Source organism: Sebastes umbrosus, chromosome 13 (genome assembly GCF_015220745.1).
Source record: "Sebastes umbrosus isolate fSebUmb1 chromosome 13, fSebUmb1.pri, whole genome shotgun sequence".
In the NCBI taxonomy this organism is placed as follows: Eukaryota; Metazoa; Chordata; class Actinopteri; order Perciformes; family Sebastidae; genus Sebastes; species Sebastes umbrosus.
In genome coordinates this window covers 20,426,066-20,438,321 of record NC_051281.1, presented here as the reverse complement: position 1 = coordinate 20,438,321, position 12,256 = coordinate 20,426,066, and the positions used below count along the sequence as shown (strand labels likewise).

Sequence of the window (12,256 nt, the reverse complement as noted above, 5' to 3'; positions counted from 1 at the left end):
GGCAAGTACTCTACCTTGGGCCGACATTTTTAATTCTGCGGATATTCCGTATCATAGCAACCAAACACAACCAAAGCGTCTCAGCTGAAAAAAAACCCCAGCTGCGCCTTGTTGCCCTTTTGTGTTCTGCATATAACAATGAAAAAGTATTTAAATAGTTTTAAAACTCTTCATCACTTAAAAAGCAACAATATACCTAATAATAGCCTAATTATGAAGCTTATTTATATGGCACTAAAATTACGATAAATGAAGAAAAAAAGGCAATAATATTGCATATTGCTCTGTTGCGCCACTCATTGTTACTGCAGGGGAATTTCCTTCACTGCGACAGCCCTATTGCCAATTGTATTTGTTATAATGCAACAGTGTTTTTTGCTTCTTTGTGAAAGAGACGTCAACTGACAGTAACATGAACTTATTTGCATTTTTTGTTTTCTTTTTTTTACTGGTTAACCCGTATTATATTTCTTGCCTTTGATATCATTGCTTGTAGCAGAGGGTTTAATATGGCATAGAAACCTTTTGATTGTGTTGATTACTCAGTCAGTTTGGATGGCAGAAGTCTTGGTCTCAGTTCATTAATCAGCACAATCTAATCAACAAGATCTAATCTGAAACTAATTACAACTCTGTCGGCCCTGTTCCCTAACACAGGGCTGTGCTAGAATCTTATACCTTGTATATCAAACCTTCATGCAGACGTTTTTGGCTAAAATGCCTCAGCAAACACGAGCCAAAGCTTTCAACCGTCACTGATTTCCCTTGAATTTCAGAAACAACACCTCCTTCTTGTTTCAGTGTGGGCCTTGATTGGCTGGGTGCATCGCTGCAGTGCAACACTGAGGGAAAGAAATGGGACATGGCTCTATTTTTTCCAGCTGGAAGCAGTAACTCATGGCAAAGTTTGGTGCATTTCACCTGAAAATGGGTCACACGGGGTCACGATTGGATCTGATGCCCACATGTTGACATTGGAATAGAATGATCAGGCTTGTTGTTTACACATGCCCAAGACGTGGGCGTTTTGGGATGCTTATCAGGCAGCGTGCACGTGCAACCTCTGTCTATAGTCCCTATTCACCTACAGGCTGTGAAGCTTGCACCGTTGATCATGTTTTTTTTTTAATGGAATATTGAATTTCTTCATTTCATTTGGTGAAGCTATTTTGTACAGTATTAAGAGTGAGAGCAGAACCAATACAACAGAGTATAATTACTGTTTCTGCAAAGGTTCCCTTTATACTGTGTACAATACTGGTTGGATGATTCAACCCATATAATGGGGTATAGGATTTATTATGGCTCTGACTGGTTATTGACGGCTTGCTTTTTTTTTTTCTTGTTTTGGAATTTCAATTTATTGAACGAACCACTTAAGTGACAAGATGCTATAAATGTGAGAGACGTGACCATATTTGCAATAATGAAAGGATTTTTAAAAGGCTTTTTTAATTAGTTAATGTAATATCAAAAGCAAACACATGTTACTGTATATATACAAACAAACAAGGTCATTAGTTATGGATAAAAATCCTGCTTCAAACAAAAAGAAAACAAACGCCACACCCTGTTGGTGGACATTGTTCCATATGCCACTAAGACCACACTTATTTATGTTTTATTTAAATTATTGATTATAGTTTACATCATACTTCATCTACTGTATTTTTTATACATTTAATTCATGATTTTCTAAATTTTAAAAAAAACTAAAATAAATTGCACATTGTTCTCTCTAAATTTAAAGGGACTGTTTGTAAGAATCAGAAATTGCTTGTTAACGGCAACACCTGTGGCCGTTAAGTCAACGAAAGTCAGCGTTCTGTTGCTTGCGCTTGTGCTCGCTCTACATAGACATGAACGAGCATCGCTCAAAACAGTGAGGCGACACACGTCAGCTAAAACCACAATATCACTCTATATTTCACCTGCTTGGCAGTAATGTTAGCTGACCAGACAAAGGTCTCTCCATGAATCACTGCTGATCCTAGTGTTAACTTTTCCTGCCTCACAGTCCCTTTAACAAATATAGATTTTTAAATATTTTATATTGATCTTTTTATTAACATGTTGGCTCGTAAATTAACGAGTTAATTGTGATTTTTCAAAGTGTTGCCTGAACACATATGCTTGCATCATTATTCTCATTACAAGCAATGATCATGTGATGTCAGTTGTTCCTTCCTTGACACTAACCTTAACCCTAAATAAGGTGAAGCTACAGTCCCTAATCAGAAAAACACTCACATGCTACCTTTAAGCAAACGATTAAGCAACAATTTGCTGGATATTACAAACACAGCTGAACACCAGCTTCTTTACGTGCATGGCACGCCAAATCAGTTCCTTTTACTGATGTGACAGAGAGGTGAAAAGAAATGTAGATTGTTTTGCTTTCTTTCTGGAGGACATGAAAGGATGGCGGAGCGAAGCGTCCAGGCTGATCAAGGGACACAGAGGGGGTTGGGGGTGGGGGGTGGCAGTCCTGGAGTCGGTCCCGCTCACGCTGCACTCGCATGCATTATCACTCATTCACTGTCTGCCACCCTCCCTTATTCTGTCACTCTCTGTCTCTTTTCCTTCCTCCCACATTCTCCTTTCATCCTCGACCTACTTTCTTGGTGGTGGTGGGTGTCGCTCGCTCCACGACACGGAGCTTAGTGTGAGAAACACAAAGCAAAACTGGGACAGATTCTCCACGCTGCACACATCACTCTGCACCCTTTCTCCAGTCCACTGTGCTGCTCACGCATTCTGCACCTCGAGTTTGTTTTGTTGAGGCCCCTTTGTACCCCCACATTAGCTCAGTCAGCACGCTCTCCAAATTAAACTCCAATTCACAAACGCACACACACACACACACACACACGCACACGCACACACATACACATACAGGTGCATTAGCCCTGGTCAATGTACTTCACGTTTATTACATCCCCTATAGGCAGGGCTTGAAATTAGCACCCGCCACCCGCCACCCGCCACCCGCCACCCGGGTGGGTAAATTGTTGGCAGTGGCGGTTAACCGATTCCTGTTAAGAACGGGTTCTTACTTGTCCAATTCCTTGGCATCTCATGCTTCTGTGACTATTGATTCCTCTGTATTGATGCTTTCCCACAGTTACGCATGCACAATGACGCATATGCACGCTGTATCATGGTGATCTGTTTGGCCATCCCCATGCTCTATTATGTCTCATAAGTTGTTGCAGCAATTTTTGGGTTGATATCATATGTTAGACAGATATGGTGCTACATTTAACCATTTTTTTTACTTGAGAATTGATAGAAATTATCAATAATCCCTCCAAAATACCACATTAAGACACCAAGACCTTGAGGAACACCATAGAAAAAACTCATGCTGTGATTTGGTATCAATAATTTTTGACATTTTGAGATTTCTGCAAAAATTGAATTTTTCGGCGATTGGATGGCGAGCACTTCTGTTATGGAAACTGCTCAGAAACTCCCTTATTGTCAATCTAGCTAGGAAAGCCATCCATCCTCTGAATGCTCTAGGTCTGTAGTTTGTGGTTGTAAAGTTTCATGAGGCTGTGATTCTCCTAGAGGTCACCACAGGTCATTTCATACAGTGAGGTCAAATTACAAAAAAATGGTCTCACTACAATGAAATGGCTACTATGAGGACTACCATCATCACACATGAATACAGTTGGGCTCATTAGATCCACAAGAGTCTCAGCTTTACAGTGATACCCAATTTATGTAATTCCAAGACTGTTTAGGGACCCCAGTATGCAGAAACATTCAAATACACCATTTTAGAACAGGCAAAAATAACACATTTATACTGCATTCAAAAAACTGCATGGTCTTTGCCCAAAACTGCATGTGATTATCATTACATGTCTGTAAAGGGGACAAGCTAGTATGACATGGTTGGTACCAATGGATTCCTTTGGTTTTTTCTAGTTTGATGATATATTATCTAGTTCTAAATCTGAACCTGCTGCAGTCTCTGAAAGACAGTGAAGTCGGTCGGGATCCGGGTCTCAGAGGGTTAATACAACACTTCTCTGGAAAAGCATTACATTTCAAGCAAAACATTATTCAAAACCACCTTCTGTTTTGAATTCAGTAAAGGACAAGTACACCATGCATAGAGGAGGAGAAAGCTAAACATGACATAGAGAGCTGCTGTTATCACGTACTTTGCTTAGCATGAGGAAAACACTGAATCAGCGTTAGATAACCAGCCTGATAACTTGTTCACCTTAGCATTTGCTGTCAATCTAGTGCGGGCTTACTCTACACTCTCTGCTCTCTCTTTCCCTAGTGAAAGAATCCTTGTATCCTTGTGGGTAAAATTAACCGGTTTAGGTCTGCAACAGTCTGTTGTGTCTCTCCCTCTTCACGCTAAAGAAGAGGCCCTCTGTTTACCACCACCAAGCGATAAGGAGATGACAATAGCCACTCTCGTTTCCTCTCTTTCCATTGTCTGCCTTCATCAGCCTATTCTCAGCTGAATGTAATATCTGCTCCTACTTGTGACCTTTCTTAGCACCGAGATGATCATCAGCTTCATAATTGCGATCAGTGGGTTTTGCTGATATATGATTAATCGCTTAGTTGACTGACAAAATGAATTAATGACAATTTAGATTGACTGATTAATAAAAGGTAGGGTTGGTTGTGCTGTTCAAATACATATTTTGTGTTATATTTGTTGACAAATCTCATTACATCCCGACAGCAGTCAATAAATCAAACGCTCTGACAAAAAAAGAAAAAGAAATGTGGTATCTGTGGCCGTCGCAGGACTGTAATAAGCCCGTTTAATCATTTCATTCGGCCTGAATGTAATGATTGGACTACCTGCCCGCATGCACTGTCCGTGCGTCATTGCGCGTCACTACAGTCTTCCACAAGCTGCTAACTTGACAGCTGTGAGTACTAACAATTGCCATGTTTGCAGTTCATTATGATAGGAGGGAGTGGCTATGGAGGGAGGCCTGGAGGGAGGCCTGAAGGGACGAGCTGTCAGTATTGCCGGCTTGGCAACTTTCTCTATAGATTTAGTGAATTTTGGAGCTAGTGCTGCTAGCTACTTTTATTGGAAAAGAGTTGGCAACACTGGGCTCGATTCTTCGGTTGGATAATTTTTAAAATCTAGTGTACTAGTTTATCAGCATTACCTTTAATCGTTTGGTATCAAGTAAGAAAACATCAGCTATTTCCAGCTTCCAGTAGGATTTGCTGTTTTTCTAGACCATTAGCCAGACAAAAAAAGATGTTTTTATAGATTCATTTTTTTATCAAGTGATTGAAAAAAGTTACAGATACATCAGTAATGTGATCAGAGTGGCCAGACCCTCTCTGAAACTCTCTTGTCAGTTTTGCTCTCTAGTTTCTTCTTCTCATTGCTGTTGGCTTTGGCCTGTGAGGCTTTGTTTACTTAGCTGGTGGGAAAAGCTCATAAACTTTAGTTATACTTTGCAGATATCTAGATAAAGAATGATGTGGAGTAAATGCCAGCTATGATAAATATTTGTTACCTCTGTCTAAAGTCCAAACATTGTTGCCTTTACGTGGCGATTCAGTGACACTCTATTTAAGATGTAAATTGAAATGTATGTTTTGGAATAAATTGCTTTACCCACATTGTGTAGGATTGTAGTTTAAAGGCACTTCTCTTTAACAACATGCAGCATGGTAGTGGAGATTCCATCAGTCATCCTTCCCACTGCCATCTGTCTGGGCATGAATTTCTGTTCTTGTGGATTTAGGCCAATGTAATTAGTCGTTGTCTAACAAGGAAAGATTATTTGGTTTTGGATCCACTCGATTAAGCCGCCATCCCTGCAGCCTTCAGCACTTCCTGTTCTCACCTCACACTTTTCCTTCTCAGTTACCATGGTGATGGGGATCCCCACAGTGAAGCGGAAGGTGAAGTCTTATCTGTCAGAGACGCTGCGTTCACTAATAGACAAGCTGTCACCAGAGGAGAAACTTGACTGTGTCATTATTGTCTACGTTGGAGAGGTGAGATCTCATATTCGCACGGTTATGAGTCATAGCGTGATGCTTCTGCACAATTTCAAAACATTATGCCAAATGGTCTGTGCGTCTAATGTGTCCTCCTTGTTTTGTCTCTGCAGACTGATGTGGACTACGTTCACAGCGTGGTTGCTGGCCTGGAGAAAGAGTGAGTACGCTTCGCTGAAATATTGAGCCTCAACACTGTGTATGCTCAAATCTGTGCTCAAACCGTGCGTTCGAACATTTCACGCACAAATCCAGGATTCATCAATATCTTCTTCCGAACAAATTCAGCGCTGCCTCTGACCATGCATACACACAAATGATGCAAGGCTCAACAATAAGGTTTGCCCGCTTGCCCGGGGCAAGTAAAATGCCACGTCGGGCAAATAAACATAGCAACTCAGTTGTCCGATTGAGCAAGTGGTAAAAAATAATTTCACACTGTTTTTTTCCCAGATCTGATGATGGAAGTAGCTAAGGAGCGAGCCATCTCGCTTCCTTCTCATCTCTGTTGAGATTAGCAAATGGCGCAGTACCGATCAGGCGGCGGGTAAAAAAAAAAAAGTTTAGGAGTTGAAGCGAAAGCGAGAATTTCTCTTATCCTGGAAACAAAGTTTATTTGGGTGGCATTAGAGGATGTGGCCGATTAATTTACGTAATTAAAAATGTAACATCACAATTAACTTTGGTTCTTGTTGTTATTTGATAACTGCTAATAAATAAAACAATTTGTATAGGTGCAAGTAGAAATTGACTTTGGGCAATTAGATTTCTGTCCCACTTTGCCCAACTGGGCAAGTGAAAAAAAACAACATTAACTTTGAACCGTGTGATGAAGGCCCGGCTGGGTTAGAAAATGTAAACACACACCTTTTAACTAAATGCATACATAGCATATTAAAACTGCATAGATTAAAAAAGGCTTTAATATACCGTCAATTTACTAATGCAAATTGCAAGCAGGTGTTAAGATGGCATTTCTAGCCTTGCTGGAAGATATTGCAGCAAAAACTTTATTTTTTTTTTTTTACCATCGTCACTCCCGAGGAAACACTTCAGAAAAGGGTGGCTTTACTGGCTTCCACCTCGGACACTATTGTTTAAATTTCTTCAGTCATGAAATTCTTTAGCTTTTTCGCTTTAGGGGCCATGCTTCTTTCTTACAACTTCACCGCTTTTAGGTCACTTTTAGAATGATTCTGATTGACTAACACACACACGGTGGTAACTAGAACTGGGCAATATATCAATATTATATCGATATCGTGATATGAAACTACGTCTTAGAATTTGGCTATCATAATATGACATAAGTGTTGTCTTTTCCTGGTTTTAAAGGCTGCATTACAGTAAAGTGATGTAATTTTCTGAGCTTACCAGACTGTTCTTGCTGTTCTATTATTTGCCTTTACCCACTTAGTCATTAAATCCACATTACTTATGATTATTTATCAAAAATCACATTGTGTAAATATTTTGTAAAAGCACCAATGGTCAATCCTACAATATTGTCGCAATATCGATATCAAGGTATTTGATCGAAAATATCATGATATTTGTTTTTCTACATATCATCCAGCCCTAGCAGTAACAAAATAAATTGGCTGGTGCGCATGTGTCATAAATCCAACGGTAATTGTGCGTACACACTTATTTTGTGCACAAAGTAAGAACATTTCCATGCACATGTTGGTGAATGAGACCTATTGTGAATAAGTGAGAGTGAAAGTGAGAAAAGTGTGTGTGTGTGTGTGTGTGTGTCTGTGTGTCACACTGTCAACTTCTTTCTCCAGGTTCTCTACAGAGCTGAGTTCAGGCTTGCTGGAGGTGATCTCCCCGCCAGCCGCCTATTACCCCGAACTCACCAACCTCAAAGAGACTTTTGGGGACTCCAAAGAGAGAGTCAAGTAAGCCATTCACATCTGTGTGTTAATCTGTGTGTTCACTCCAATTAGGAACAAATGTGATAGAAATCATTATGGTAATCATGGAGAAACCAGCCCTGAGAGAAATGAAATGCAGGAGAGCTGCGATGTGGATTGCAAAAAAAAAAAAAAACAAGTAGAAGGATGAGTCAGGGGGAAAGTGGGAGGGAGCGAGCGAGCGAGAGCTTTTAGGTAGGCTGCCTAGGTACTTAGTATTCCACAGGCATTTCTCAAAGTCAGATCAAGGTCATCAGCAGCAGCACCCTCTATCTCTTTCTCTCTGTAGTGCTCCCTCTTATTAGCCTCTGTACTTATCTTCTCTTTATAGTCAGCTAACAACTGGCTTCATTAGAAATCTGTTTATGGTGCAGTTCGTGCCAGCTACTTACAGTACGTACTCTGATTATAGCCTTTAGGCCCAGAGGACTATGGGATATGCTTGTATGTGGGTGTTTGTGAGCACAGATGCTTCTGATGGCAATCTGAACAGTTAGTATCTTGTTCAGCTTGGACCGTGGTATGAAACTGTTATGTTTTGGACACTTGTTTTTATGTGTGTGCGTGTAGCAAAGTGAATTGGATAGAAAAAGGCTGCTGAAACTGCAGCAGCACTACAACCACCTGGCTGAGTTTAAGCGCATGTTCACCTGAGTGTTAAATGTGTGTGTGTGTGTGTGTGCCACCTTCCACACCTGCACCCTGGAAGCATCACAAACACCTGCAGCCTGCGGTGAACAGCCACGCGTCAGACTGCAAACAAGGGCAGATCTTTCGGATCAAACGATTAGCGTGACAGCACCGGTTTATAAATTATGCAAACATAGTCTGTTGTTCAGTGTACCTGGGAATACCTGAGCTTTTTTTGCATGTGAAGCAGTGTGTCTATACCCAGAGGGTAACTTGAAAAATACAGTAAGACGATTTCACTTTTCATGTGTTCATTATGTGGTGTCGATGATTTCTTCTTTGTTTAGATGGCGGACCAAGCAGAATCTGGACTATTCCTTCCTCATGATGTATGCTGTGAGCAAAGGAGTTTACTATGTCCAGGTATGTCCTTTTAAATAGGTAAATGAATAAAATAAATGTTCCCACAGCGACTTGTCGGAGTGCATTTTAGGAGGGGCTCTGCAAACAGTAACTCACTGTCAGTGTGTGAAAGCCTGTTACTAGGCAAACACTGGTTTGCTTGTAGTTTGGAGCATGTCATACCAAATTAAAACATGGCGAGCACTTGAAGCAAATGCGTGTTGTTGCAGTCATTCATCTGAGCCAGTGTTGTTTTCATCAGACCGGAGCCAGTTTCACTTATTCTTAGCCTAATCCTCTTAGACTTGTACAGCTCTTATCTGTCCTCTTGGCTAAACTAGGCGTCCAATTTGGGAATGTTTGTATATAAATGTTTACTCTCAGCTAACCCCAGCCATTCACGGTTTCACTGTGTTGTTGTTAATCTCCCATCTTTCTGTCTCACGCATGGCGTATATGTCATTTCCATTCTCTGCTCTCACCTGGAGGGAAGAGGTATCGTCTGTCTGACAATCTACCGCCACTGTAGTTTAGCGTAGCGACTCTTTTCTTAGCTCAGTTCAGAGTGTTGTCCCCGAGTGAACGTAGAGGAGTCTCCCTCCTGCTTCTCACCCTCTCCATCAACAATAAACCACGATCTCTTAAAGTGGTTTCTCCCGTCTTACACTTCTGTTCTCCTCTCTGTGCCTCTGTTCCTTCAGCTGGAGGATGACATTGTGGCCAAGCCCAACTACTTTGCCACTATGAAGAACTTTGCCCTGCAGCTCTCGTCAGAGGACTGGATGATCCTGGAGTTCTCTCAGCTGGGCTTCATTGGTACGCTCCATTAAGCACATGATCAATAGGCCCTTTTCACAACAGCCGTTTTGACATGTCATTGCAGGGTAAACACAGGTGTAATTGATAACATTTATTACGGCCCTGGTATTGTGCATGCTGGCTCAATGGAGTGGCTGTGACATACTAAATAGAACGGGACCATAATTTATTTTTATCACCTGTGTTTACCCTGCTATGACATGTCAGAATGACTGCTGTGAAAAGGGCCTATGTTCAGCATCCACCGTGGGTCTGTCAAATGAAGCAAGATCTGCAAAACCAAACAATGGCATTCCTGGCTAAATGGTCTCTCAAAAGTGATTATTAACTTTCTTAAAGGTGCTAAATGCGAGATTGGGAGCATTTCTATTGCCTCCGCACGGCTCACAACATGGCAACGGCCGAGCTGGCGGCTAGCAGCTAACAGTGCAAAATACGGCAACAGTGCTGATAGAGATAACAGTGTTAACCTGAGGGGAGACCAGAGGGTGGGTGCTACGTTTCAGTGACGTCTTCATCATCGGTCGAGACAGCGTTATCAGCCGTAACCGCCGTATGAGTGCAGTGCAGAGCAGAGCAGTGGACTTGAGCTAGCCAGTTGGTCACGTGTGGCCGGCCCGGCTAGGTCAACAAAGCACGGAGAAGCTCTGATTACAACACACGCACAGGGAGAGTGACTTAATTTTCTGCTCAGGTAGACATTACTCCTCTGTGTTTTTACATAGCAAATAGTTGTTTGCTGCTACATTAATGCTCTGGATATCGTAAAGAGCATCTTTAACTCAGGATTTTCAAATCCACTTGGCATTCACACGCTGTAAGACTCGTCAGATTTATGATAAACAGTCAAATGCATCGTAGATGGATCTGCAGCAGCCAGTTAAGAAGATGGAAATTATATTGATCGCTGTGGAAATTGGGTCGTTGTAAAGTACTATGATTTGGCAGGGAAAAGCGAATCCAAATTAAGCACATCACTACAGTATGTAAATGAGGAATGGAGATATTTTTAGTCCAAGGGAAACTGTTAGAATTTTTTTTTTTTCTTGTTTTGTTTTTGTTCAGATTAATGGTTTTAATTATCTCGTTGTTAATGATGCCGAATGCTTCTGTGCAGGACCAATGCACGTCTATAAACCCCCCTCCTTATTCTCTCTTTCCCACAGGGAAAATGTTCCAGGCTCCAGACCTGAACCTCATTGTTGAGTTCATCTTCATGTTCTACAAGGAGAAGCCCATCGACTGGCTGCTGGACCATATTCTCTGGGTCAAAGTCTGCAATCCTGAGAAAGATGCGGTATGCACTGTGATTACTGTATAGTTATGATGAGTGTCATCGTAACGGGGATGGGTCTCATCATTCCTCCCTTGTCCTTTTTGTCAAAGAAACACTGCGAGCGGCAGAAGTCGGGTTTACGTGTGCGGTTCAGACCGTCCCTGTTTCAACACGTGGGACTCCATTCTTCTCTTGCTGGAAAGATCCAAAAACTCACAGTGAGTCTCGCTGAGTGAGCCTTCACAGTCATTTATTTGCAACAACCGCAGAGGCTACTTCCTGTGTAGAAACGTTGGTTTCCCCTCTATCTGTATCTGTAGGACAAGGATTTCCTGAAGCCACTGCTCCACAAGATGCATGTTAACCCCCCAGCTGAAGTCTCCACTTCAGTGAAGGTATCATGCCAAGCCTAGCTAAAATATCTCTGGATCTTTACTTTGCAGTTATCTATAGTCTAGTTCATAAAAATGCAATATCCCCCAACTTCAAAATCAGTGATCCAAGCTGGAACAAAATGTGTTTTGTGTCACACAGGTGTATCAGGGTCACACGCTAGAGAAGACGTACCTGGGAGAGGACTTCTTCTGGGCTGTCACTCCCACTGCAGGAGACTACATCCTCTTCAAATTTGACCGACCTGTTAGCATAGAGAAGTACGTATGAATGGCTTTACCTGATATGTTTGTGTAACGGTTACGGTGAGCATCATGCATATATTCTCGTCTTTTCACTTTGTTTCCGCCTGCTGCCCTTCAGTAGATTCAGGTTTAGCATCACTGTGTGTGTGTGTGTGCGTGTGCGCGTGCGCCATGCGTCTCTTCGGGGATCAGGCCGAGCTAATGAGAGTGCTCTAAAATAAGCATTCTCGGGCCAGCCTCCTACTCTCTGTGGAGCCGGGGGTAGAGTGGGAGCAAGACAGTGAATATAAAGAGAGCTGATAGCGAAACTGACGGCTCGGATCAGAGCAGACCTGAAAGGGATGTTAAATATCTGGTCATGTGGCGATTCATTTTTATAGTGATGAATGTGTCCACTGCTCTCGTAAAGATAATGTTATGACAGCCAGACAAGTGTGCGAGACTGTCAGTCACTCAGCGAGCGGGAAAGGGGCCATCTAGTGTTCCACTGTCTGACTCTGGAGTGGTTTGTCTGCTTTTGAATGACACCAATTACACCGGCTCGGACTCTTTTGCCGTGC

The 12,256-nt window shown here is 41.9% G+C and overlaps 1 protein-coding gene across 1 annotated transcript in view; it reads left to right on the top strand.

Annotated features, from left to right (window-relative positions):
- Nucleotides 1–12,256, top strand: part of mgat4a (alpha-1,3-mannosyl-glycoprotein 4-beta-N-acetylglucosaminyltransferase A) — a 41,039-nt gene that overhangs the window by 23,533 nt on the left and 5,250 nt on the right. The window contains exons 4-12 of the mRNA XM_037788888.1: nt 5,876–6,009; nt 6,126–6,172; nt 7,803–7,916; nt 8,909–8,984; nt 9,665–9,779; nt 10,949–11,079; nt 11,169–11,276; nt 11,379–11,453; nt 11,593–11,711. Coding sequence (XP_037644816.1) covers nt 5,876–6,009; nt 6,126–6,172; nt 7,803–7,916; nt 8,909–8,984; nt 9,665–9,779; nt 10,949–11,079; nt 11,169–11,276; nt 11,379–11,453; nt 11,593–11,711 — 919 coding nt within the window. The remainder of the gene's footprint in view (nt 1–5,875; nt 6,010–6,125; nt 6,173–7,802; nt 7,917–8,908; nt 8,985–9,664; nt 9,780–10,948; nt 11,080–11,168; nt 11,277–11,378; nt 11,454–11,592; nt 11,712–12,256) is intronic.